Genomic DNA, 27,328 nt, shown 5'->3' with positions numbered 1-27,328 from the left:
GGTATTGATCGAGATGTGCGTATATTTATGCTCTTCATCCACCAAAGTGACTTTTTGTAGGTTCAAAAAAAGGAATCATGTAATTTGGCGAAGGCGAAAACTTATCCGCATCAGGCGTTTATATCAAATAAGGCTAACCACATTTCGCCTTATCAACTCCAACAAAACTCCGAAAACATGTCTAGATCGTTTGTACAAACACAATTTCAAGGTAATTTATGCACGCCTCGATTATTTTATCAAATATTACTAAATCTCACAGTTATTAGTAACAAATTAACTTTTGTCATTGTCACTGTGCAGATTAATTTTTTAAAAAGTTAGTGGATAACTAATAGTCCCCATGAAAATTTCTCAAGTAGTTTCCTTTATATTGTTCCATATTTCTACAACTTGTAACTTGATTTTTTTTATCCTTTAGAAGGGAAGCTTCGGAGTTACCGGTAAAGTTGTTGTCATGTGTCATGGGTTCAAGTTGTGAAAACAGCTCCTTGTAGAAATGCAATGTGAGTTTGCGTACAATAGCCCACGCATAGCAGAAGCTTTGGTGCACCGGGCGGCCCTTTTCTCCAAGGTGCCTTTCCATAAAAGAAGAGGGCTTTTTATTGAGGTCCATCCTATGAGAGGGTCATTATGACCGCCTAGCCCAAAGGCCCAACTAATTTCTAAGCCTTATTAGCACAAATCATTCTCACAAATGCCTCTATTTTGGATTTTTGGGATGGTGATTTACTAGATGATTTGTTAAAGTTGCTTAGTTTAACTAAGTTTTAACAAATTTTGATTGTCAAATACTTCGTTACAATTTGTTTGTGTGTTGACTTGATACGAAGGGGTAAGAGTTAGACTTATAAGAGTGTCCAAAAAAGGAAACAAACATTTTTTTGACATGGATTAAAAAGTAAAAGTAAGACAAACAAATTGAACAGATTAGTGACTCCTTTTGTGTCCAAATTTCGTTCTTCATTTTATCTTCTATGCCCAATTAGTTTTTGTACAGTATTTGGTTTTTGTATAGCTTATGTTGGTCCTAAATCACAATCCTATGATTTATTATCACGTGCTTGGATAAAAGTGTTGAAACTTATAAGCCAAAGTCGAGTGATAATTTAAGTTTTACATCCATCTTGTAATATAAGTTTGCCCTCTCTTTTCATGTTACATTGTTATGCTTCGTGTCTTTTTGCTTACGATATAATTTCTGTACCATTGAGACATTCATAACTACTTTACGACTCAGAATATGAATTCTCACTGATCATGTTGCTTCATTTAGGCGCGTCTTTTTATGCTTAGGATATTGTTGACAATGCAAAAATGTAACACAGAGTGATTTCTGAAACTTCACTAATGCTTCTATTAGCTACAATCATAATCTTTTAGGCATCTCAAGGCCAATCCAAAAAACATAGGTAAACAATTTGATTGAAAAGAAACTTTCACTCTTTTCTCTTTGAAGTCTCAAACAAGACTTCAACGCGAGGCCGGTGGCTATTAACCACCCTACAATTACGTCTGATCTCACCAGGTCGACCAGACTGCAAGTCGCCCATCTTGATCATGCCTTGAGCAAACGCCTTAAAGAAACTTTCTTGATTTATACTGAACACTCTAACATATTCCCTTGTTATAGGGTAAGTGAAGAGCGTTTGATCTGAATTCAAGAAGCCTCTTCCATTCACCAAGTCTTTGAAGTATTGATTGTCAAATATCTCAGGTGTTGCATCCAAATCACCTGTTACATTACCATCTCCACCAAGTGGACAAAGTTTGTCCAACTTCTCTCTGAATGATGGCTCAATGGCAGGGTCAGGACGCCCCGAGCCGGACTGATTGTACAGCCTAAAGACAATAGAAAAACACCTTCCTTTGCCAATGGAATGTGAGCCAGAAAGTGCTACAAGATCTTGGACAGAAAGATTGAATCTACTAAAGAGATCAATGAGATATGTTGCATTTGATCTTGGACTTGGCATGATTTTGTTTGAATCTTCTTGGCTTGCTGTTAAACTATCTAGCCTTCCTAACTTCACTTCCCAATATGGACCTCCACTCTTATGAACAAAAAGATAAAACAAATAAGATGCTCTGTTTAAACCAAGAATACCAAAAGATAAAGTAGGAAATAGAGTAAAACATCTAGTACCCCTAAACTATGATCAAATTTGTTACGACACACTCCAACTTCACGGAGGTCCTATTACCTCCTAAACTAAAGTTTAGCGTATTTTTGTCAACCTTTTTAGCTGACGTGACACCTTTTGACAACCTTTTTAGCTGACGTGACACCTTTGACATGAGCCTCATTTTATGCAATTAAGGTGCCACGTCAGCACAAAAGAAAGATAAGTACGCTAAAATTGAGTTCAGGGAGTTAATACGACCCCTATGAAGTTAGAGTGTGTCGTAGCAATTTTGACCATAGGTCGAGGGATACTGGATGCTAATCTCTATGAAATAATACAAGACAAATGACCAAGAAGACCAAGAAATTTGTAGTTGTTTTAGCTCATTTCACAAGTAATAATTACAAGGTATAGTTTGCTTCGTTACCCTATTTATTAGTAAATGTTTTATGAGAATTGGTAACTATAAGGAAACTATTTACTGTATTTAAAAGCGACATTTATTTTGGGAACAAAATAAGTGCTAATCAAGTACTTGTTCCCCTCAAATTTGAGGGGCGGCTAAAGAACACAAGTGATTGCTTCTCATTTATCTAAATGGAGTTGAATAAGTTGAAAGTTTGAAACACTAATGCTTTGACATTATTTCAAATAAGTGTTTGTTTATCAAACATGAAATACGGAATTTCAAAGTATGGAAACTGTATTTTAGGAGTATTTTCAAGTTTTCACTCAAAAAAACTTCTAAATCTATTTAGTTGTCGAAACACAACTTTTGTCTCCCAAGTATACCCCTTTTCAACTTCACTTCAACTCTTTTTTTTCACTAAAGAAAAAAAAAAACTTCTCAACTCTATTTTCTTATTAAAAAACACAACTTTGGTCTCCCAAATATACCTTTTTCCAACTTCACTTCAAATACTTTTTTTTTTCCAAATCTCAACCAAATCATGACCAAATTGCCTACTAAATTTTATGGGAAAATATTTATATCCATCTTCCTGTAACCCCCACCCCTCCATCCCACCCCATCACCCACCCCCCACCCCATGATTATAGGGACCCACGGGCGCGAGATTTACCTAGTGGGGTCCGCGGGGATTCCCAAGTCGACTTGCAAATATAGTAACCCCTCCCCCCACCCCGAATAAATTATAGCGGCCCACAGACACGAGATGTATCTAGTGGGGCAGCAGCGATTCCTAAACAAACCTGTAAAATGAAAAACCTCCCAATCTCCGCCGCCCCAATGGAAAAAAAAGAATATCTTTTTCCTTTTTTGAAAATGAAAATTGAAAAATGAGAATAAATTTACCAGAACAACAGCATCTCTAGCAGCAATGACTAAAAGATCAGCACAAGAAACAACACCAGGACAAGCTTTCTCCAATGCTTCTTTAACTTCATCAACAACATCATAAGACCTCAATGAATCTATGTTAGACAAAGCTAGTTTTTCACCAAGCATGTTTGGAGTATCATCCAACAACAAAGAAGCATCACATCCCTAACAAAAGAAAACAAAAGAAGTTAACAAAAAAAAAAAGGGTCAGACCGGTGCACTAAAACTCCTGCCACGTGCAGGGCGTGCAAGGGCCAGAACACAACACAATTTTTATATACAAAAAAGGGTGACAAAATGGGTTCTTGAAAATTCTTACATTAACAAAACAATCATGAAATTGCAATCTCATGACTGATGCTATGCTTCTTGCTTCTTTTCTCATAGCTTTTTTCATGACTTCTTTCACTATCACTTCAGCTTTGGGGCATGTTTCAGAGTAAAAATTTGTTTTTAATGTTGTACAAATGGCTGAATGATTCAAAATTTGTAGGATCAAGAAGAAGAACCAAAGGTAAAAGGCCATTTTTGAAGAAGTTGTTCGGTTGTTTTAGTATTTGGGAACAAGTTGAAGGGGATATGAATGGTCCTAAGTAGTAAGAAATTCTTCATTTGCATGTGTTGTCAGCATTATATAGGGGGGGTTTAGTTGAGACAAAGTGACCAATTGGGAAGAGTTTGTTTTGGGTTGGGTGGCAAATGGGGTGGGGTGGCGTGGGGTGGGGTGAGGGGGGTAGGGTCATGGATTGCATAATTTTGATAGTCACTTTTGTCACTTATTTTCTGATTTTTCAACCAACTTGACCCACTTGTTGCATTGGTAGTAGGATGGATGATACTAAAATTTACTGATGCGACTAATTCGGATTCATTGAATCAGATACGTTTAGGTCAAGATGTTCTTCATATGCAAGGATGGAGAGAAAATTTGGCTATTAAGTCTCTTCAAATTTTCAAGTTGCAAAATAATCTACTGAGAAAATTTGGCTATTAAGTTTGTTCAAGTTTTCAATTAGCAAAATAACTTACTTCTATTTTCTCATTTTTCGGATTGATCATCGATCTGTCCATATATAGGTCAGATCGATAATCGATTTGTCGGATCGATAATCGATCTGTCTATATATCGATTAAATAAATAATAGATCTGTCTAAACAATAGATTGTTTTAAAAAAAAACTTGTAGTCTATTTAGTTAAAAAGAATACTTCAAAAGACCATTTAACAAAGAATCACTAGGATAGAACCTACAAAGTTTGGTTTGGACATAAAATTTTGGTAATGAGCTATATCTTGTTTGGTTACTAATCCGGGATAAGTCATAATAGAATTAGTAATTAGTAGCGAAATAAGTTTTTTTTAATTTTTTATTCGGTGTTCGGTACCCACATTGAAGCTAGACTATTCGCGCTGGGTAAGGCCCTATTCGGGGGGTAGCGCTCCCTACCAAAGATTTTTCCATACCAAGGGCTCGAACCCGAGACCTCTGGTTAAGGGAGGAGTAGCCTCATCCATTGCATTACATCCTTTGATAGTATTACCGAAATAAGTTATTCCTATCAGATAGTGGAATAATAATAGAATTGGGATTCGTTCTTTCGAGGTAAAAACAATGAAAATGACAAAAGTACCCATGGAGTTTCTCAAATCCCTTTTCTATTAAATAAGGTGAAGGGGTCATTTTTGTAACAAAAAACTTTTTTTTATAAATTATACAATGTGTGTTATTTTTACTATAACAAATTAAACGGTCAATAAGAAATATTATTAGCATAACTAATTCTAATATAGATAATGTCATCATAAATATTCTCAACATAACTTGTATTCAAATCAAACTACCTCTAGTTTGGGAAAAAAACAATTAAATTTTTTTTGAGGCATTATTGTCCTAGCTTTCTATGCGATTAACAAAATTTAGCAAAGTTCTAATTTAAGTCAATTGTTATAAATGTCATAAAACAAAAATCTTCTCATTTGAACTAATTGAACGTTAAGACAAATCGGATATGACTCAACATTGATAGTCGAATGTATCAAACGGTAATATGTGAATCAAGACAGATCATATGTGATTCAACATTGACAACTGAACGTATCATATGGTGACATGTGGAATTTGAAGACAAATTGAGTGTGACTAAATATTAATAGTTGGACATATCAAATAATAATACGTGAAAATTAAAGACAGGCAAGATAGGACTCAACATAACAAAATAATTTGTCATGAACATGATGATGTGTCACAAATTTAAAACGAGAATAATAATTTAATACAAATTTGTGACAAATAATTATTTTTCACATTGCCCCTATTTTTCTATGTGATTAACAAAACTTAGCAAAGTTCTAATTTAAGTCAATTGATAAAAATGTCACCAACAAAAAAAATTATTTTCTCTCATGTGAACGAATTGGACGGATATGATTCAATATTGATAGTTAAATGTATTGAACTGTGACATGCGAAATTAAAGACAGATGATATGTGATTCATAGTCTGTTCAGTCAAGTTTATCAAATTAGTTTATTTTGAGAAGCGCTTTATTTATAAGTGTTTTTTTTTAAAAAAATATTTTTGGTGAGAAGCAGTTCGTAGTTGGCTAATAAATTTGAAAAAATACTTTTAAGTTGTAATTAGTGTTTGACCAAACTTTTAATCGTGCTTTAAAGTGTATTTTTCTCAAAAATATGTTTTTAATAAATGCTTTTAGGGATAAGCTATTCTTTTTAGTTTATGAAAAATTGTTTCTGTTACTCTCCAGAAACAGTTATTTTCTCCCAAAAATTTGATTAAGCACTTGAATTTGGTCAAATGAGCTATTAACATTGACAACGAAATATATCATGTATGACGACATGTGGAATTGAAGACAGATCGAATGTAACCCAACATTAACAGTTGAATATATCAGACAATGACACGTGAAAATTGAATACATGTCGGATATGACTCAACAAAGAAGATGGTGCCTCAACACATGACACTATAAGAAAAACATAGGAAAGATGCAGAACAAACACTTTCAGGAAAGGATTGTACCATCAAATTCTATACCTTTTGACGAATGATAAAGTAGTTAATACAATTTTTGATTTAAGAGACGTGAAATTTAGATAGTAAAAAAAACTCTTCTTTATACATTTTCATTAGCATGTAAAATTCACCACTTATGGTGTGGACGACTTCTATTTTTCCGTCGGACTACAGTCTTGACCACCAATCGAGCTACGAACACGATTAGATAGGTAATTAAAAATCTTATAACGAATCAGTATAATAGAGTTATGGTGGTAGAAGAAACGTTGAAAGAGAAAAAAAAATAATTATTTTAGATGGAAACAAAGGATTTTAAGGGATAAGAGAGGAAAAGGTAAAATCAGCTCTTTAATTTTATTTTAAAAAAGAAAAACAATTAGAAAAAAATAGGTGACCTACTATAGCAAGTTAAAGTTAGCTGATGGTGTAAAAACTAATACATGATGGTGTCACAAACTTAAAACGAGACCTACTATCTCTCACAATTTAATCACAAATTTGTGACAGAAATAATAATTTATCACAAATCTAACACAATTTTGTAACAAAAATAAAGATCTATCACAAAGTCGTCAAAAAATTGTGACAACAACAATCCGTCACATTATTTATGAAGACAATTTTTTATTTTGAAAATAAAATTTATAATGGTCCCGTTTGTATATGATTAGTGATTGAATTTAACTTTTATATATATCAATAAATTTTTATTCATTATTAACATAATTTAACTTTTAATAATAGATAATTTATGTTATATTTCATGTAACTATTCTACTTCATGAGTAGTTTACATACAAATATTTTTTAAAGTAATTTGATTGTACCAATATAATTTTATACCATCACGTAATTATAATCGAGATCTTATTAACATGTCTTTTTCATACATACAAAACAAAGAGTTCTTCCACCACCGCCCAAAGCATCAACTTTGGATAAATGTTATTTTCTCATTCTTCTCTCCTTTTTTTTATTCTCTTCTCCGTCGTCAGTGGCGAAGTCAAGATTTTAACTAAGAAAATTTAAGTAAATATTTAAACTAATCAAAGGAGGTTCAATATCTACTATATATATATAATAATTATAATCATGTATAAACAATATAATTTTTCATCAAAAGAAGATTCGAATAATCACCCTAGACTAAAGATAGCTCCGCCCCTGTTCGCCCGTCCAAGTGAAATAAGATTCTAGAACGAAATGAAGTGATAGGAAGAGAAGACTACCAATATCATTTGGTATTTGTGATGCTTCGATTAATTCAAATTTTGACTACATAAAATACATTAAAAAATGCTTTATATATTTCGAGATTAATTTCAAAATTCAAACTTAAGACATCTCAGTGATCGAAATTGGAGGGTCCTTGTTGCCCTATATATGGTCCATCAAATTGATGTTGCATAAAAAGAAAAGAGCCAAACAACACAAGGTCCCCTCTGTGTCATTTTACCCTAGTTTGTGAATTGTGACACATCCTATATGTATAGGGAAATAAATAATTGATCCAACATTAACTTTACGTACAAAATTCTTTTAACACAATATTGGCAAAAAAAAAAAAAAATTCAAAATTTGAACTACATTGATGATTCTTTAACATAAAATATGCCACCTTTTTTAATTATATACATTAACCTTAATAAATCATAAAAATGTAATCTTATTCTAATTGAGGTTGAGATATGTAATTAAAGAATGTGACATATTTATGTAATGAACGCTTGAAAATACACTTAAAACACTTTTTCAAATTTTGACTTGAATGAGTTTAACAAAAACACATCAACATATATGCTATAATTAAACGATCTAAACTTGTCATCCCATCATTTTCTTTCATAGGAACCCCACCATTATACTTAAAATAATGTTAAACATAAGAAATCAACATATGTATAAACTTTACTTAATGTTGCTACCATAATTGACTGCTTAATTGAGCACTAATACAACCATATCCTTAACACAAATTGGATCACACATGTCCATCACTAGTACTTTACTTTATAGTCAGTGGAGAATTTTGTTTAAATATAACCACTTAACCACTCGTATCTTTATTTATCTGCTATACTAAAAATAAATATTCAATAGGAGTAATATTCATTCAGCTTGAAAAGTCAACGGATAATTTATTATTTTGGTCCATTTTATCTTTACTATTAGATATTATTCGTTACTCAATGCATTTTCTAAAATATTAATTTATTATATTTGATAATCGTGGTGTCAGGACCAGCTTGCATGCACCTCAACCTGCCACCGCACACCAACAACAATTATCAGGTAACTCTGTTCACCGAGGCTAGAACAGATGGAAAGAAATCATCTAATATTTGTCTTTGCTAGAAGTTGAACTTAAAATCTCATGTTGCTCATCCCGACTCATTGAACCACTAGACCGCACCTTTGGATGCAACGTTAATTTATTAAATTTGAAAAGTAATATAGTAAAATTATTTCTATTATCTATTATTTTTTAAGGTATACATCAGTCAATAATAGACAAGTATAGATGGATTTAAGGGGTATTGAGTGACAAATTTCCCAAAAAATTGGCTATGTAAGGACTGATATTAATTCACCCTAGGTAGGGGACTGTCTATAATTGGACCATATTGTAAGGGGAATGGGAAACAAACAAGTCTACTTAATTGGATCCACAGAGACTTGTCTTTGGAAAAGAGGATAGACTTTGCTCCCATTTGTAATGTCAAAAAGCTACACAGATGGGTAGTCAGTCAATGAGATTCTTGCCCCCACCATATGGTCCATGTAGGGTCAAACAAAAATTAATATAAAATAATCGTTCATTCAATTGATTAAACTAATAATTATCGATGAATATATAATATGTATATTGGAATAATTTGAAGCAAAAATGTGTCGTTGAAATTCTACGTAATAAGTCATGGTGATCGTCTGGATTAAGGTCTTAGCCGCAACAACTGAAAAGATTTTGGTGATTCTTTAGAACGTATTATCGAAATCTCGGAATCACAATAATTTTTGTTACAACAAGTTTCGCACACTATCAAATAAGAAATCATAATGATCCAACAAAGTTTTGCTCCAACTTTTGGCGTACAATTATTGTAGCATTGATTTTTATGAGATCAAAATCTAATATATGACACTTGAAAATCTTGTTTGTGCAAATCACCCTAGAATAGGTGTGGGTCTAAATCTGATCAATATATAAACATAAAGTGGTTGTTTTAATCACTGAATTTCTAAGACTAAAAAAGGGTAGAAATAAACATAGAAAGAACCCCTCCACTTGCAAGGTAGATGACTTAATGTAGCACGGATATTCAAATTCATGTAGTCATTTTGGTGCAACGAGTATGCAATGCCAAAGGAATGCTAGGTGACCTCCTCCACTTAGTCCATTTCAGCCAAGCCCATCGCCTAAACTTACCTAATGCGGTTCACATCTCTTATATGATTTGCGAGCTATTATATGCACATGAGCATGTTTACCCAACCCCCCCTCCCTAGCCCATTCCCTTATGTTTCCCTTCTTCTCAATCTTCATGTATTAGAATTTTTTGGGAAAACTATGATCTATGTATATGGGGGAGGAAATATTTGTATTACATAACCGAGTATACAATATTATATTCGGTTAGTCCATATTTGGGTATATACATATTGTATACATATTGTATATTCTATTATACACTTTCGTACAAGGTTGACACATACGTATAATGATTTTTCCTCAAATATAATATCGTATAATGCTATATAGTATTGTATATTGAACTACGTGATGTGATATTTTCATTTGAAGATATATATATTTGCGCAAACAACATAAATTATGACAGTTTAAAGCTTAATTACATAAAACTCTGACATTTTTCATTATTACTGAAAATCTCAATTTTGGGTCTGTTAAGATACATAATTAGCTCCCGATACATCCAAAGAAGATATTTTATTTTTCCTTTATAAAGATACATAATTAGTTTTCGATATATGTTTTTTTATTTTGGGTCAGTTGAGATACATAATGCATCAAACGAAGATACATTTATTCCTTTGTAAAGATACATAATTAGCTTTCAATATATATTTTTTCTATTTTGAGTCTATAGATACATAATTATCTCTCGATATATTTAATAAAAATACATAATTAGTTGAAATTTTGTAATTACTTTGTATGGGTGAAGATTTGTGTAAATATGGTAAGTTTAGGTTTATGTTAGTTTTTCATATTTTTAAGCAGGAAAAAATACATAAAGTAGCATACTTAAGTATTAAATTACAAAAAATAACAACACTTTTATCAAATAACATTTCGTAGCATATGTATTTGTATTTTTGTAGCAACAGTTTGCAAAAATACAAAATACATATTGATCATAAAGACACTAAAAATCATATGTATTTGTATTTTGTAGCAACAGTTTACAAATACAACTTGCTATATTATGTAATTATGAAACTGTTGCTATGAAACTCATAATTAAGAATGGAAAAATTACAAAAACTATCATCCTTAAGAATATAATTAAAATAAATAACAACACTTCTTCAAAATTGCAACTTATAGCAAAAGTAGCAATATTTTACCCACTTCATAGTAATAGAAGAATATGTATTTTTCTGTTGTATTTATGAGTAATACATATATATTTGTATATGTATTTATGTAGCAACATTTTACTTAAATACAAAATACAATTTGATATTTTTCGTAATTATGAAACTGTTGCTATAAAAGTTATAATTAGGAAAAATTTCAGAAATAGCAACTATAGAGCCTTAATTGTAAGTTTTATAGCAACCCTTTCAAAATTACAAAAAATAGCAATATGTATTTTTTATTTGATTAAACTGTTGCTAGTTAAATACATATACAACTAAAGATTTTGTTCCTAATTTAACTCCAATCTGTTTCAGTTTAATATGGAAAAAACAGTTCCTTAATTTAAGGAACATTTAATTTGACAGATTTCTTAACCTTTTACAGATATCTTTTCCTTTAATGACTTTATTTTAACCACAATCATTATTTTACAGCAACATAATTCAAAATTCAAAAACGTTTTTCGTAATCTGCAACTCATATCAATTTTTTTAAAAAAATGACTGCTTCCAAAATTTATGTGCATCGTCTAATGTTTTGAGATGAGTTTGATAAGACAACGCTGCAAATACAGCGATCAATAAACAAATATGATTTTGTTTGTGAATTTCGAACTATATTTGTGAAAATCACTGAAAAAATCGTAACAACAATGGTTTGATCAGTTCTCAAACAAAGTGGTTTGATCGATAATTTCTTTTTACAAATTAGAGTTTCCCATCACGTTATATGGTTGAATATTGATGTACAATTGTTACAGTTTATTTTTTATTTTTATCCGTTTCAATTAAATAATTTGTTCTTGTTGGATTTTGTTTCAAAGTTTTGTATATACTAATAAGTTATTGTGTCAAGGGGTTTGAACATTGTAGACCTGTAATAATCGTTGATGCAAGTCATCTCAGAAAACTGTATACTGGTACTTTTGTAACTGCTTATATCATGGATGGAACCGTAAGTCCTTATATATGCATTTAACATTACATATACTGCCAGCTATATGTATTTGTAAAATACATATGCATTCTGTTTATGTGATCACTGGTAGTTACTTTTATGTATTTCAATTTACATATGCTACCAGCTATATGTATTTAACAAATACATATGCACCCTGTTTTAAGTGTTTGACTGCATTTTTTTTTTTTTTAAAATATGAAGGCCATATATTTCTAAAAATACATATTGAGACATGCAATATACATATGCAGAGTTGGTAAAATACAATTGCTAAACTGGAACAATTACAAATGTCAAATGAATAATTGTTGTTATAATTTTAATTTTATTTTAATAATTTCAGGTTATACCAGCCTCAGAGTATGTCTATACAGTACACGACAAGGATAAACATTTTATTATTTGCCTTAAGAAAAATTTCCTGCCATGCATTCCAATAGGACGAGATACCGTGTGTGCATGCTTATAAAGTACTTGATAGCAAGACTTTTCAAAAGGGATCATATTACTCTGACCTATACAAATAAAAAACTGTGTCAAGAACGTATGATCTTCCCATTTATCCTATACCACACAAAGATGATTGAGTGATTTCACAGGAGATATTAGAGGAGATAGTTTTGCCCCCCAAAATACAAGCGACCCCCCGGAAGATCTGCAAAGAAAGACCGTGGAAAGTCGAAAAGAGATATGTTCAAGAAGAAAAACAAAAATTATTGTAGTTCATGTGGATTTAAAGGTCACGATTGGCGTTCATGTAGAAAATATAATAAATGATAAGTTTACAGATGTATTCAGTTCATAAGCAATTGTTTTTTTTTCATTGATTATTTTATGATTCTAAATTTTGATACAAACTTTTGATGATATTGACTTTGTTGTAGTTAAATTGTTGCAAATGCTATCATCATGAATATATTTTATAAAACATAAGCCATTATTTATTTATACGTAAAAGAGTGTACACCATACGAGTCAATTTTTTGGTATGAAAAATACATATGAGATTCTAATAAAAACGTATACCGATCTATAAAAATTAAAATAAGTTAACATATATTTATGTAATAATTAAAAATACATTTAATGACTTATCAATTACTTAATAAGAATTTTAATTTTTTTTTTTTTAAAAGAAAACATATGCAATAATCATAAATAAATATGTATTATTCATAGATATATACGAATAACTATGTATGTATAAATCATAAATACATATGCTTCATAAAAATACATAGACTTATGCAAAACAATACAATAACTTTGTATTATTCGAAAGTATATGTGCATAACTGAAAAAAATATATATGCATTACTAAAAATACATATGCATTACAAAAAAATACATATTCATACAATGAAAAATATTATATGCAACCTCAACTTACCTTATATGTATTACAAAAAAATACATATGCATACAATGAAAAATACAAATATACCATCAAAAAATACTCATGATGACCAAAACATATATATTCATTACTGAAAATTATAATTAAAACTGAAATCACATATTCAAACCAAAATATGCGCAACAATAACATAAAGTAAGATCGAACAATTCTATTTTAATAGCATAACGATCAAAAATCTAACAATCACATAAAAAATTATTAAGATATCATCTTTCAACTATATCTTAGTCCTCCTAAAGTTCAATGTTGTCAAATACAACAAATACAAATAAACTTCAAATATCATGCACTTCACTATCTTCTATTAGCCCAATATCCCTAAGAGGCCTCATTGGTGCTTCATTGTTGCCTCATTGGTGCTTCATTGTCACTTTCAGCCTTCTCATCTTCTTTCCTCAAAGCATAATTTCACAACATTAAAATATATCGCGTGCGAAAAAGATCTAGATCAAAGTCAATATTTGGAACATAGTCACCAAAAGTAAGACACTCAGCATATGTCACCATATATAAAAACTTAGAACAAACAAATACAAAATACATATCTAACCCGTAGCAAATGCATTACATATAATTACAACATATAAAAAATATATATCTTAAAAATAACAAATACATATCTCCACACTACAATTCCATATCTTAATAATAACTCTCACATAAGTAGATAATTTACCAAATGTATATACAAAATACATATATGACCATATAGTCCAAAAAAATTAAAATACAAATGTATAAAATTTTATGAATACATGAATGGTCCAAAATTTAAGTTACCAAGAAAAGAATACAACTGAACATCAAATACAAATCTTCTCAGTAACTAATGCAAATATCCTACACATATCTTAAATACAAAATACATGTTAAATATGTTATACATAATAAATACAAATCTTATCAGTAACAAACCTAAATACAAAATACATATCTTAAATATATAACAGATACATATCATCCCATTAGCAATTGCAATTTCATATCTTAACAAAACTCAAAACTACATACACACCTTATAAATTGTATATATAAAATACATATATGAACATGTTGTTCAAAAATTATAAAATTTTACAAATAGAAAAATACCTCTTCTACTTTCTCTTCTTCAGATTCATAATCAAATAAAAAACAGGACTTGAAATTTGACTAGATTCTCCTTTTTCATCCGACTTTCTCTTTTTCATCGATTTTTAAATTGTGGTAGGTTTTGGGGATGAAGATTTTCTTAATGCTTTCCATTTCATGATTTTCACAATCTTTTTCGGATCGTTACGTTGATTCGATCTCACCTCTACTTTGTTAACACCTCTCTTAGACTGAAAATTAGTAGAAATCAAGTTAATTTCTTCATGGATGAAGATTTTCTTAATGTTTTCCATTTCATGATTTCCACAATCTTTTTCGGATCGTTACGTTGATTCGATCTCACCTGTACTTTGTTAACACCTCTCTTAGATTGAAAATTAGTAGAAATCAAGTTAATTTCTTCATCTTGTGTTAAACCAAGACTAAACGATGGTAGTTCATCGGACCTAAAATTCATCGGTGGAATCCCACTAACTGAACTACTACGATTTGTATGTACTGACATTATCGCGTAACTCCAAAAATTTCAAACCGCAAAAAAAAAAAAACAATTCGTAGAAGAAGATTGAAAAATGTCGAAATTATTTTACAAAAAAAAAGCTATATGAAAAAAAAATAACATGCATTAACTGTAAAATCATCTTCCCTTAATTATTGGGGAACAAGTTTATTCGAAATTAGAGAGCAAATAGCGATTTTGAAAAAAAAAAGATGTTAGAATGGAGGAAATTGAAATAGGTAAATTGTTTGAAAATAGGTAAAGAAAAAGCAATTGGTGGAATCCAAAAATAGGTAAATTGCTTGAAAATAGAGTAAATTACTTGAAAATAGGTAAAAGAAAAACAATTGGTGGAGCTCACGTGCTTTAACTCTAGAAAAGTCAAAATATTGCTAGTTTTAACATAAATTGTAATTTTAAAAAAGTGTTGTTATTAATTGTAATTAATATCTTAAGGTTGTTAGTTTTTGTAATTTATGCTTATAATTAAGGTTACAAAGTTGCTATTTCTGAAATTTTCCCAAAAATGGGAGAATTTCACAACCTTTTGGGCCATAATGAAAGTTATTTTCTTCTTTTAAGCCCAGTACTTTATCAGCCCAAAATTTCTTCAATTCTACCAAATAAACCCCCAAACAAAAAATACTATTCAGTTTCCCCCTCTCCTTTCAATTTGCAGCAGCAGCCAAAGAAGAAGAAAGATGGGTGGAAGAGGAAGGTCAAGGACTCAAAGAAAACACTTTAGACACAACAGAGAAAATGTATGGAAAAGAAGCAAACACGATGATGCTGAGCAGACAGACAGTGTTGTTACTACTAATGATGTCAGCAACAAAGAGCAACAACCTAGTAAGAAACATTGGGAACCTTTTGCCACTCAAAATCTTGCCTTTGATGAGTATTACAAGGTAAAAGATATTGTCTTTTTGTTTTTTTTTGGGATGTGGGTATTTGCTTATATGTTCAGTTGAGTGATGGGGTTTGAGTATTATTCCATTTGATTAAGTTTCAAAGTAGTTGTTATGTTTTGCTTGTCGAGAGTTAATTTGACTAATTTTTAAGGAATAATAACATAAATATACTCCTTTAACTTGGATGTATCGGGAGCTAATTATGTATCTTGACAGACCTAACCTAAAGTCGGAAAAAATGTATCGGAAGCTAATTATGTATCTTTACTAAGGAAAACATGTATCTTCGTTGAATGTATTATGTATCTCGACAGACGAAAAATCGAAAAATGTATCGAGAGCTAATTATGTAACTTTACAAAGGAAAAAATATATCTTCGTTGAATGTATTATGCATCTCGAAAACCTAGTAAGAAACATTGGGAACCTTTCGCCACTCAAAATCTTGCCTTTGATGAGTATTACAAGGTAAAAAGATGTTATCTTCTTGGGGTTTTTTGGGATGTGGGTATTTGCTTATATGTTTGGTTGGGTGATGGGGTTTGAGTATTACTCCCATTTGATTAAGTTTCAAAGTAGTTGTTATATTTTGCTTGTCGAGAGTTAATTTTGACTAATTTTTAAGGAAAAATAACATAAATATACACCTTTAACTTACCATATTTACACGAATCTCCATCCTGACAAAGTAATTACAAAAATCCCAACTAATTATGGATCTTTACTTATGTATCCGGAGCTAATTATGTATCTCGACTGACCCAAAGTTGGAAAAAATGTATCGGAAGCTAATTATGTATCTTTACTTAGGAAAAAGTGTATCTTCGTTGGATGTGTTATGTATCTCGTCAGACCTAAAGTTGGAAAAAATGTATCGAGAGCTAATTATGTAACTTTATAAAGGAAAAAATGTATCTTCGTTGGATGTGTCGCGAGCTAATTATGCATCTTGAGAGATCCAAATCGGAATTTCAGTAATTATGCAAAATGTCGGGATTTTTTGTAATTAAGCTCCAAACCGTCAGGATTTATGTTGTTTGCCTAATTTTTAAATCTAAACTAGAGTAGATTAATTCAATGTTTTAAAATTAAAATTTAGATATTAAAAAACTATGCATAAAGTGCTAGGAGTATATTGAGATTTATGGAAAAAATACTATCTTAAAATATTGGTTAAAGTTTATATCATTTTGACTCTCAAAAAAAGAAAGCCGTGACAAGTATTTTGGAGTGGAGGGAGTATAAGGTGAAAAAGTTGTCTTTTTTTGGTATGTGAGATGTGGATATATGCTTATACGTTTAGTTGAGTGACGGGATTGACTCCATTGAGTATTATAAGTTAGAACAATTGTCTTTTTTGTATGTGGGATGTGAGTATTTTTGCTTGACGGGGTTTGAGTATTATACGGTAGTAACTTCGATCTCCTTGAACTTTCCATGCCTCTTAAGAAACAATGTTCGATGTGAGGTATTTTATCATAATGCCAATGCTTGATATTAATTGTTGTTTAGTATTAGGCCTTGTCAAATGATTACGAAATTTTAATTCTTGCTAAGTGTGAAGCATGGAAAAACTAATTATCTTTTCTTGAGTGATGGGGTTTGAGTAATTTTATTTTGTAGGAGCAAGGAATAGTGCCAACGGAAGAGTGGGATACTTTTATTGGGTCTCTCAGAACTCCTTTGCCTGCTGCATTCAGGATCAACTCCAGGTTTCTGTTTATCCAGTTTTTAGTTTTAATTAATCTGCCCCATTTGTATCTTCTTTTGCTTCTTGATGGTATTTGCTTTGATTTCTATCTTGATGGAACTGTAAGGAATATAATTGAAATATAGTTTGATGAATGTTTGTTGAGCCGAGGATCTTTTGGAAATAGCCTCTCTACTTCCAAGGTGGGGGTAAGGTCAGCATACACCTACCCTCCCCGGACTATACTTTGTGGGATTAAGTTTTTGTTATTGTAGTTTAATGAATGTTCGTTATTTTATTTTGTTTGTCTTTGGCTTTAGATTGATTGGATTTGAACAAGTCTTCGATTTTGTGCATTTTGATCGAAAATAAGCTACTTATTTTTTATGTTGCAAAAATTGAGAGAAAAATGTTAGTTAAAGTTTTGCACCCAAGGGTGTGGCCTAGTGGTCAATGAAGTGGGTGAGAACCATGAGGTCTCAGTTCAAAATCCTAGTGGAGACAAAAACACTAGGTGATTTCTTCTCATCTATCCTAGTCTTGGTGGATAGAAGAGTTACCTAGTACTTGTCCTGGTGGGAGGTGGCAGGTATCCCGTCGAATTAGTCAAGGTGTGCAAAAGCCGGCCCAGACACCACAGTTACCAAAGAAACATATAGTTAAAGTTTTGAACTTTGGGCATTTCTCTTTTATATGCAACGTTTTCACAAGCTCTAATTGCACAGTCTGTGAAGCTTCAATTCTTGTGCTTTCAAAAAAAATTTTCGTGTGCTTTCGATGGTACAATGTCTTTTAACTTTGTAATACAAATTTGGTGGTGGATGTACATGTTCCTTTTATCAGGATTGCATGACAAGTGCACGTTGTTGAGAGTGGCTATGTGCTGCTGCTATTAGTATGTATCTGTGATAAGTGATAACATAATGTCATCTCTTCTTATTACGTGAGGTGCTTCGTGTAAAATCTTAAAAGATAGCACATTGCTCTAAGTAACGGCTAAATGTAGCAAATCCTCCCGCTTCACTAAGTAAACTTGTTTGTTGTAACCTACTCTTATCAAAAGTTCTTATAACTCTAAGAAGAAAGCAACTTCTGATGAAATTAAATTTTATTGAACTTCCCATTTTGTTAACGTTGCAGTACCCAGTGCTATGAGGATATTCGGACCAAGTTGGAGAACGATTTTATGAAATCTATTCAGGCAGAGGTTGATCAGCTGAATCATGTTTTCCTTTCATTTATGAACTTCCTGCATTACATATGCAGTTTTAGAGGGTATGGCTTACTGTTTCTAATTTTAAGTATGATTCAGGGTGTAGATGGGAGTGAGATCGAGGGAATAAAACCATTACCTTGGTATCCAGAGAATCTTGCTTGGCAGTCTAATTTTTCACGTAACCAGCTGAGGAAAAACCAAGTACTTGAGAGGTTAGTGATGCATTTTCTATTAATATGTTTTAACTTTCTGTAGACTCAATTTTCTATTGTCTAGTGAGCGATCATTTATTGGTTCGTGTCGCCGTGACAGAGTTGTACATGGCTTTCTCGAAATGATTGTTGTCGAAGTGCTAACTGCTAAACTTGGTACTTAGCTCTCTACTTCCATACACTCTTGATATCTTTGTAAATGGACCTGAAAATGTTTGTTGTTCCCCTTCTCCCTCAAAATTTCTGTTCTGGCCATTTCTTCAACCAAGTCACTTATTTACTGCATTTCTACCATATAATTTTTCATGAGCCCATGCAGGTGACCTTTGTCATCGTTTATGACCATCGTGAATTCTAAAAAGCATCTTTAACATTTGATATTCTTGTCAAAGGACTACAGAATATCCACAAGCTTTCATCTTATTTGACTTTTTAAATCTATAATACTTAAAAATTCTGGGTCCAGAAAGGTTTCAGTTGCGGCTGATGGGCTCAGTTTGAAACTGTCTTAGTTATTGATTGTTCTCTTGCTACATAAATGTGGTGTCAATTATATTGGTAAATATGGGATGTTGTTCCGAATGAATCGTTAATTGCTTACACAAACAGATGGATGGTATTATTCTGGTAGAAAACGATGCTTATTTGATTTTTGCTTCAGTGAAGATGAAGTTGCTATTAAGAATCTGAATATGAGCGCGTAAAGCAGTCTATTCCTCTATTGCGGATGCTGGTAATAAAACTTGCTGATGTCCTTTTTCGAGTCTGACCTCCCCTTTTGATAGTGCCGGTTTCATTGGATTCTCGACTTTCACAGAGTTTAAGAGTTGTTTGTGTATTTTATGCACTTTAGTGGAGGATAATTAAAACCGAGGATTTGAATTTGACATAGTAGAAAAGAAGTTTGTTGAGAAGATGTCATATCAAACCTCGAAAGAAAAATATGCAGTATCACTTTATATTACTCTATATTGGTGGAGGGAAATAATCTTGCTACTTAAATGAAGAGATCAATACTTGCTCCGGGGGCTTCAGACTAGTGGTAAGAGTGTATTTTGGGTTCGGTGCATGTCACTAGAACCCATTATTTAAGTGGATAAGGACCGATAGGCGTGCTCATGATCCACCATTTTTCAAACTGTTCACCACTAGCCCTTGGGGTTTCTCAGTTATATTAAAAAAATAAAATAAAGAGTTCAATATCTTGGGACGGACTTACAACAGAAAGTAGTTTGAACAAAATAGGATGGAGGGATTACTAAATTTTTTGCGGCTTATCCAAAAAAAAAGAAAAAGAAAAAGAAAGAAACTCATTGCTGACAGCACAAATGGTATCTTACATTACTATCAGAGATAAATTTTGCTTTTGCATTTAGTTTTCGAACTGCATAGTGCACATTAAACTGATATCTATAATAGAAGACAGCTCCTGATTATTTCTGATAAACAATTTAAGGTCATATTTTTAAACTTTCAGGTTCCATGAGTTCTTGAAGCTACAAAATGAAATTGGAAACATTACGAGACAGGAGGCTGTTAGCATGGTTGGTCAAGTTTACCTTCATCACTCTATGTTCCTTGTTAGACTATCCCATTGTAGATTTGTTTGATGTTTCTCCTTTTATTGACTTCATCTTGTGACTGCTTTGACTCAGGTTCCTCCGCTGTTCCTGGATGTACGCCCGGATCATTTTGCTCTTGACAGTAAGTTATTTTATACGGATTCTAAATTACAATTGCATATTATCTTCTAATTAGGTTATTTTTACATATTCATTTTGAATGCTTTATGTATTTGAGTGTTCCTATAATCATGCAGTGTGCGCAGCTCCCGGTTCGAAAACATTTCAGTTGCTTGAGATGATACACCACTTGGCTGAACCTGGGACATTACCTAGTGGAATGGTATTCTTCCTTCCTTAGCCCTCCCTTCAAGTCATGGATGCCCACGCAGCTTCTTTGTTTGCCTTTTCAAATGTCCAATCTTTCTTTTTCTCATGTGAAGTATCTGCACCTTTGTAACATCGTCTTGGTTCTTTTTGGAATGACGCTTGATATAGGTCTTAGCTAATGATGTTGATGTCCAAAGGTGTAACCTTCTTATTCATCAAACAAAGAGAATGTCTACTGCCAACTTGATCGTCACAAACCATGAAGCGCAGCACTTCCCAAGCTGTCGTTTAGATAGAAATTGTGCAAATGGTTCTGAGACACAAAAAGTGAGTGAATTAGATATTAATCAACTTCAGTTTGATCGTGTCTTGTGTGATGTTCCATGCAGTGGTGATGGCACTCTGCGGAAGGCTCCGGATATATGGAGGAAATGGTAATTGTTACGTACTATTGTAGTCCGTATCACTCTCATTTTACTGCATGTGATGGTTTCTAATTTCCACCTTCTCCCCCTCCCCCTTTATGTTTGCATCATACAGGAATGCTGGAAATGGTAATGGTCTCCATGGGCTACAGATTCAGATAGCAATGCGAGGTTCCTTGCTCTCTCTCTCTCTCTCTCTCCACCCACTAGTCTCTGTTACACTCATCAAGATACAATTTTACATCACTCTGCATTTCTCAGTTTCTTCTTATTTCTAACATTTTTTTTTACTAATTACTCCTTTTTGTAATACTTCTAGCACTTATATTTTTATTACTTGTAATACTCGTTACGATTTACTTTTATTTTGTATCATGCTGGCCTGACATGAATTTAAATGGAAAAACATGGTTAGTGGGGATCGATATAACCGACCGACCCCAATTAGTTTGGGACTGTGGAATTGTTGGTTTTCTGTATATAATCTTTATACAATGCTACGTGATATCTTATTACCTTTCTGAATCGCCTTCTGTAGATACATGATTGGTTTAAAACCATATTGCAGGATTGTCTTTGCTTAAAGTAGGTGGAAGGATGGTTTATTCAACTTGCTCGATGAATCCCATTGAGAATGAGGCAGTGGTTGCTGAGGTAACTCAATAGGAAGAATTCTGGCATATTTGTTTTTCCCTTATTTAAAAAGAGAGAAAAATGCTGCCGTATCAATTAACATTTCGTTGCTTATATTACACTTTTATTCAACAATTACAACTATGCCACAATCCCATGATAGTGGGAGTCTGTTCTATAAATCCCGATTGGTGTCGCTCCATCTAGGACCTTCTCAATCCAATACTCAATAATTTAGGTTCTCCAACACTAGTAGTTCTCCGCATTTTCCACTGACATACAGATTTGTAACAAGATTAAAGGCTAAACATCAGACCTATAGTTGAATATGGAGCATTCCAAAGCTTGGAGATTCAACTACAAGAAGACAGACAGCCTAATACAACGCAGTTCCCGCAGAGCATATCACTAATACCCCCTAGAGGAGGATGAGACTAAGTTGAGAGAAAAGGGTTTTCCGCCAGAAAGAAAATCATTAAGTGACTGGTCTTGGTTAACTGTGGTAGAGGGAGAGGGTGGGGGTGGGGGTGGGGGTGGGGGACTAGGGAAAAGGAACCTCTACTGAAGCTTTAGGTCCTAGCATTTGCTCGTTGTCAAAGTGCCATGCTGAAGTTCTTCCTTTCAGTTTATACCAAACCCCACCTTCTGGTTATTTGAATTCGTGTATTGCTCGTATTGTTTTCATGTTGACTGTTGATATGACGCTCACTTTCTGTTTGATTCGTTAGTATGGCTAACTGTCTAACTTCAGTCCTTTAATAACCCTCGTAGTCCATAACATATGATTTATTCTACCAGGAGAATTGCTTGGTATATAGTAAAGGTTTCATGAGAAGTACTTGGGCTTCTTCTTGATTGGTGTTGTACAATTTTATCAAAAGATGGGCAAAGCTTCTTTAACTTAGTAGTTAAACGTTTTGTACGAGTGTTGCAACCATTGCAACATGTTTTCTTGCTTCTTGTGACACTACAGACGGCTGATGATTTATCAGTACAATTTTTCCTGGGAAACAGAGCTTGCACATACATTACATACATGCACACACAAATATATGTAATTATGTATGCGTGTTGCCTTGGAATTCAAGTACTTTAAAACTTGCTGTGCCTCCTACCAAACTGTCTTTTGATATTGCAGGTTTTGCGGAGATGTGGGGTGTCCGTTGAACTCGTTGATGTGTCCAGTGAGCTTCCTCAGCTTGTTCGCAGACCAGGTCTTAAAAAATGGAAGGTGTGGTAGAACAAAAATCATCCTTAACCTTCATCTCTTTTCTCCATGTTATGTGATTTAGCAGATTGGGTTCTTTGTGGCCCCCATCCCCTACCCCACCCCCACCCCACCCCACAATATGTACAAAAGGAGCCTAAGTGGTGTTTGAAGATGCATTGTGTATCCAGAGAATGATCTCCTTTTTCATCTAAAGTTACATGATTGTGGGATTTTTGTGTTTATCAAGTTCATGATGCTACGAGTCTCACATAATAATCTATATCTGGTGAGAAATTTCGGGGAGAAAATCAATATGACCACAGGAACCTTGATACACTAAGATTGGAATATATTCCTTTTTCTGGTATGAAATAGTTCATGAGATATTTGGTCAAGGCTGAGTATTCCTCTTGTCTATAATTTCTAATAGTTCACATGCATGAAGCTTAAACCACATTCAGGGAGGTAAGGATTTGAAATTTGTTTTACGAACATGGGACTTTCTTTCTGTGTTTCACACAGCTTTATGTCATTATTTCCGTTGGTGGAATATAAAATTTAATAGTCCCACAATTCCAATTTGCTTGGCGGTGTTTGACTAGGCGTGGTGTTAAAGAAAAATACAAAGACTGTTGACATGCAGGCTTATATTGCATAAAATACCAACAGTATTCCAAGTGCCAAGCTATGACCCTATAAACCGGTCATGTTAATGTAACAGTGAGAATGTAAAAATTACATAATTAGTTTTTAATATAGGAACGTCTCAATCTTTGGAAGGACATAAACGGAAAGAGTGTCAAACAGATTGGGACAATGAGTATTATGTTGTATGATTCTTGTACAGTTGTACTGATACCAAGAATGCTAGGAGGTGATCGCATGATATAATTGACTACTTTTCAGTGATCTTGTCTGTATTTTTAAGTTCTATTGATCTTTTAATAGCATGGGCAGGAGTATAAACAGTGATTGAAATGAGTTCTTAAAACATTCCAATTCCATGTTCTAGGCAGGTCCCATTGCTTCATACTGCATGATTTGATTTGGCGTTTTCTTATCTGTATGCACAGGTTCGAGATAAAGGAGCGTGGTGGACTTCTTACAAAGATGTTCCTGAGTGCCGTAGAAATGCAATTGTTCCAGGGATGTTCCCCTCCGGCAACACCTATGTGGATGCATCTGAGAAGAATGATGATGCAACTAGAGACCAATTGTCTGATAGTGGAAATAATGGTAATGGCATCGCGGCGTTGGAGAATCCTACAACTGCAGCTACAATCTCAGATGAGGAAGTTTCTACTCTGCCGCTGGAACGCTGTATGAGGATAGTGCCTCATGATCAGAATAGTGGAGCCTTCTTTATTTCTGTCTTTCAAAAGCTCTCTCCTTTGCCGGGTAAGTCTAAAGATTTACTATCCATGGGTCATTAGTCCATTACTCAGTAGATTGGATTATATTCCATTTGTTCGTTTCTGCAGCTGCAGCCTTTCAGCAGAAGAAACCTGTGTCTTCGCGAGGGAAGTCGAGTTCCAGTGATGTTAAGGTCAAAGAAGATGTGAATGTTGAGGATGTCAAGCCATTGGATTCTGTTGGCAGCCAAGAAGCAACCATGGATGATGCTGATATTCAAGCTGAAAGTGTAACAACTAAGGTCAAAGAAGATGAAAACACCGAGGATGTTAAACCAGTGGATTCTGTTGGTAGCCAAGATGCGACTATGGATGATGCTGATATTCAAGCTGAAAGTGTGACAACTAAGGTCAAAGAAGATGAAAACACCGAGGATGTAAAGCCAGTGGATTCTGTTGGTAGCCAAGATGCAACTATGGATGATGCTGGCAATGGAACAGATGAGACTGCTTTGAATACTGAGCCCAGTGATATATTGGAGAAAGCCGATAAAGAGGAAACTCAACCTTCAACTGATATAAGAGCTGAGCCCGAGACTGCTTTGAATACTGAGCCCAGTGGTATATTGGAGAAAGCTGATAAAGAGGAAACTCAACCTTCAACTGATTTAAGAGCTGAGCCCGAGACTGCTAGAGGCAAAAGAAAATTACAAATGCAAGGCAAGTGGAGAGGGGTTGACCCGGTTATATTTTACAAGGAGGAGGCTGTTGTGGGTAAGATAAAGGATTTCTACGGTATCAAGGAATCCTTTCTATTCGAAGGACATTTGATTACAAGGAATAGCGACATGAACCATGTGAAGAGAATTTATTATGTGTCAAAGTCTGTGAAGGAAGTTCTGCATCTCAATTTTCTAGCTGGTCAGCAGCTTAAAATAGCTTCAGTTGGGCTCAAGATGTTTGTAAGTCTCCAAATCTGACATTTGTTTCTCTTGCGGGATTTTTGATAATTTTGACACTTCTCTTCATAGGCATTGTTCCTTGATAGTAAAACTTGCACCAACAATGATAATGCCTCTATTACAAACCAGTTTGGGTTAGTGCAATCGCAAAAGCCGCAATCCCCACCCTTTCTTTTGGTATTTTTTTCTTAAAAAGGTAGGATCGAGAAGATAGAGGGCCTTTCTTTTCTCAATCCTCCTGCCTATTGCACCATTTAGATGACCTTATACCTTTGTTCCTTTCCACATTGCAGGAGCGCCAAACATCAAAAGACGGTGCATCTGCACCATGTATATTCCGCATATCATCTGAAGGATTGCCATTAATGTTGCCACATATAACCAAACAAATATTATACGCATTTCCTGCAGACTTCAAGCATCTTTTGCAGTACAAGAGCATTAAATTTGGTGATTTCGTGGATGCTGAATTTGGTGAAAAGGCGTCACAGCTGTTGATGGGTTGTTGTGTCGTCGTTCTGAACAAAGGTTAGTTCTAGTGCCTTGCCATGACTCACAAATACTGAAGTCATTATTAACAGGTTGAAGATTGGCCATTAGTTTTGTGAATACTAAATTTTGGTATTTCAAATAAAACCATAGTTTTCATGCACAAAATTTCGAACGATTTGTTCAAGTAAAATTGATGTCCAAACATTCACTTCAAGGTCAAATACTCTTTTTTGACTTCAACCAAACATCGACCAAATGCCTCCACATTATTCTTCATTTCCTCAAAAAAATGCTCATTGATTTGCATTTTGCTTAAGTTTGGTTGATGTTTCTTGCAGAAAATAAGACGCTGTCGGAAGCTCAAGCAGATCCATCAACTATTGCTATAGGATGCTGGAGAGGCAGGGCTAATATCTCAGTAATGGTTACCGCTCTTGATTGCCAAGAACTTCTTGAAAGGATGTCAATGAGTGTGGCGGAGGAAACAAAAGCATCCTCGCCAGAAATCAAGCCATCAACTAACAAAGCAGATGAAATTGTTGAACTAGTTGATGATGAAGCTAAAGAAAACATAGAACAACCATGAGAACACTCCTATTATAACAATCACAATTTTGGACGCTTGTTATAGGTTAACCATGATTATGAATTTAGTAATTGCTTGTTGTAGGTTACTCAAAGTTTATTCAATACATCTGCAAAGATAATTCTTAGATGAAGATGGTTTGAAGAATCCTCTTATTTGTGTATTTTTAAATTTTTAATCAATATGCATCTTTTGGCAATTGAGCCTAAATTTGGTTTCCACTTTCCGTCGATGGTCCATCTGGAACATTCTTTCTACCTTCAGAGTAGGGGTAACGTGTGCATACACCCTGCGCTTAGCGGGAGCTTTAATGCACCGGGCTGCCTTTTTAGTCTTCCTTCCGAGGAATCTTGGTGCACACATGAAAAACTTCATCATCTTCTTCTTGTTTGATCATTTGATATGGGGAATCTATTGGTCCCATTGATGCAGCCAACTTTTTGATGTCTTCATATATTACAAATGAGCATCCACTATTTTGTTACAAATGAAGACAGTGTAAGTTGTTTGGACAGTCTTTCACATGTATGGGTCTTATTATGTCTTTGCTGTCCTTTTTGTCATGCTGTATAGAGGGCCTCTGTTAGGTACATTTGAGATCTTGTATATTCTGTCATAGACTTTGATTATTATTTTTTGTCTTGAGCCGAGAGTCTAT

The 27,328-nt window shown here is 33.4% G+C and overlaps 2 protein-coding genes across 3 annotated transcripts; one reads left to right on the top strand and one right to left on the bottom strand.

The window, feature by feature from the left end:
• Positions 1-1,333: 1,333 nt before the first annotated feature.
• Positions 1,334-4,084, bottom strand: LOC107851630 (peroxidase 17). The gene is made up of 3 exons (XM_016696711.2): positions 3,788-4,084; positions 3,442-3,633; positions 1,334-2,054 (listed from the first exon to the last, which is right to left on the bottom strand). The coding sequence occupies exons 1-3, from the start codon at positions 3,992-3,994 to the stop codon at positions 1,440-1,442; spliced, it is 1,014 nt and encodes a 337-aa protein (XP_016552197.1). The 5' UTR covers positions 3,995-4,084; the 3' UTR covers positions 1,334-1,439.
• Positions 4,085-15,645: 11,561 nt separating this feature from the next.
• LOC107850803 (RNA cytosine C(5)-methyltransferase NSUN2) lies at positions 15,646-26,880 on the top strand. Of its 2 annotated transcripts, none has more exons than XM_016695567.2 (15): positions 15,646-15,997; positions 17,624-17,712; positions 18,831-18,897; positions 19,003-19,118; positions 20,596-20,662; positions 20,774-20,822; positions 20,938-21,023; positions 21,179-21,444; positions 21,551-21,606; positions 22,004-22,089; positions 23,207-23,299; positions 24,352-24,676; positions 24,760-25,592; positions 25,886-26,120; positions 26,423-26,880. In XM_016695567.2, exons 1-15 carry the CDS (start codon positions 15,791-15,793, stop codon positions 26,668-26,670), a joined length of 2,823 nt encoding a protein of 940 aa, XP_016551053.2. In that variant the 5' UTR covers positions 15,646-15,790; the 3' UTR covers positions 26,671-26,880. The 2 variants fall into 2 exon arrangements, with proteins under 2 accessions (XP_016551053.2, XP_047256627.1); XM_047400671.1 differs by lacking the exon at positions 15,646-15,997 and adding an exon at positions 16,404-16,468.
• The last annotated feature ends 448 nt before the right edge of the window (positions 26,881-27,328 follow it).

The sequence above is a fragment of the Capsicum annuum genome, chromosome 12 (assembly GCF_002878395.1).
Source record: "Capsicum annuum cultivar UCD-10X-F1 chromosome 12, UCD10Xv1.1, whole genome shotgun sequence".
Taxonomy (NCBI): domain Eukaryota; kingdom Viridiplantae; phylum Streptophyta; class Magnoliopsida; order Solanales; family Solanaceae; genus Capsicum; species Capsicum annuum.
Note: the sequence above shows the minus strand (reverse complement) of the source record. Positions and strands in the feature narration are given on the sequence as shown.

Excerpts from the sequence above, each read along its gene's own strand:
- LOC107851630 (XM_016696711.2), bottom strand. The coding sequence starts at position 3,994 with ATGGCCTTTTACCTTTGGTTCTTCTTCTTGATCCTACAAATTTTGAAT. Across the intron at positions 3,634-3,787 it reads TTCATGATTGTTTTGTTAAT|GGATGTGATGCTTCTTTGTT; the intron begins GTAAGAATTTTC and ends TTCTTTTGTTAG. Across the intron at positions 2,055-3,441 it reads CTAGAGATGCTGTTGTTCTG|AGTGGAGGTCCATATTGGGA; the intron begins GTAAATTTATTC and ends TTTGTTCATAAG.
- LOC107850803 (XM_016695567.2), top strand. The coding sequence starts at position 15,791 with ATGGGTGGAAGAGGAAGGTCAAGGACTCAAAGAAAACACTTTAGACAC. Across the intron at positions 22,090-23,206 it reads ATGAGGCAGTGGTTGCTGAG|GTTTTGCGGAGATGTGGGGT; the intron begins GTAACTCAATAG and ends TTGATATTGCAG. Across the intron at positions 24,677-24,759 it reads AAAGCTCTCTCCTTTGCCGG|CTGCAGCCTTTCAGCAGAAG; the intron begins GTAAGTCTAAAG and ends TCGTTTCTGCAG.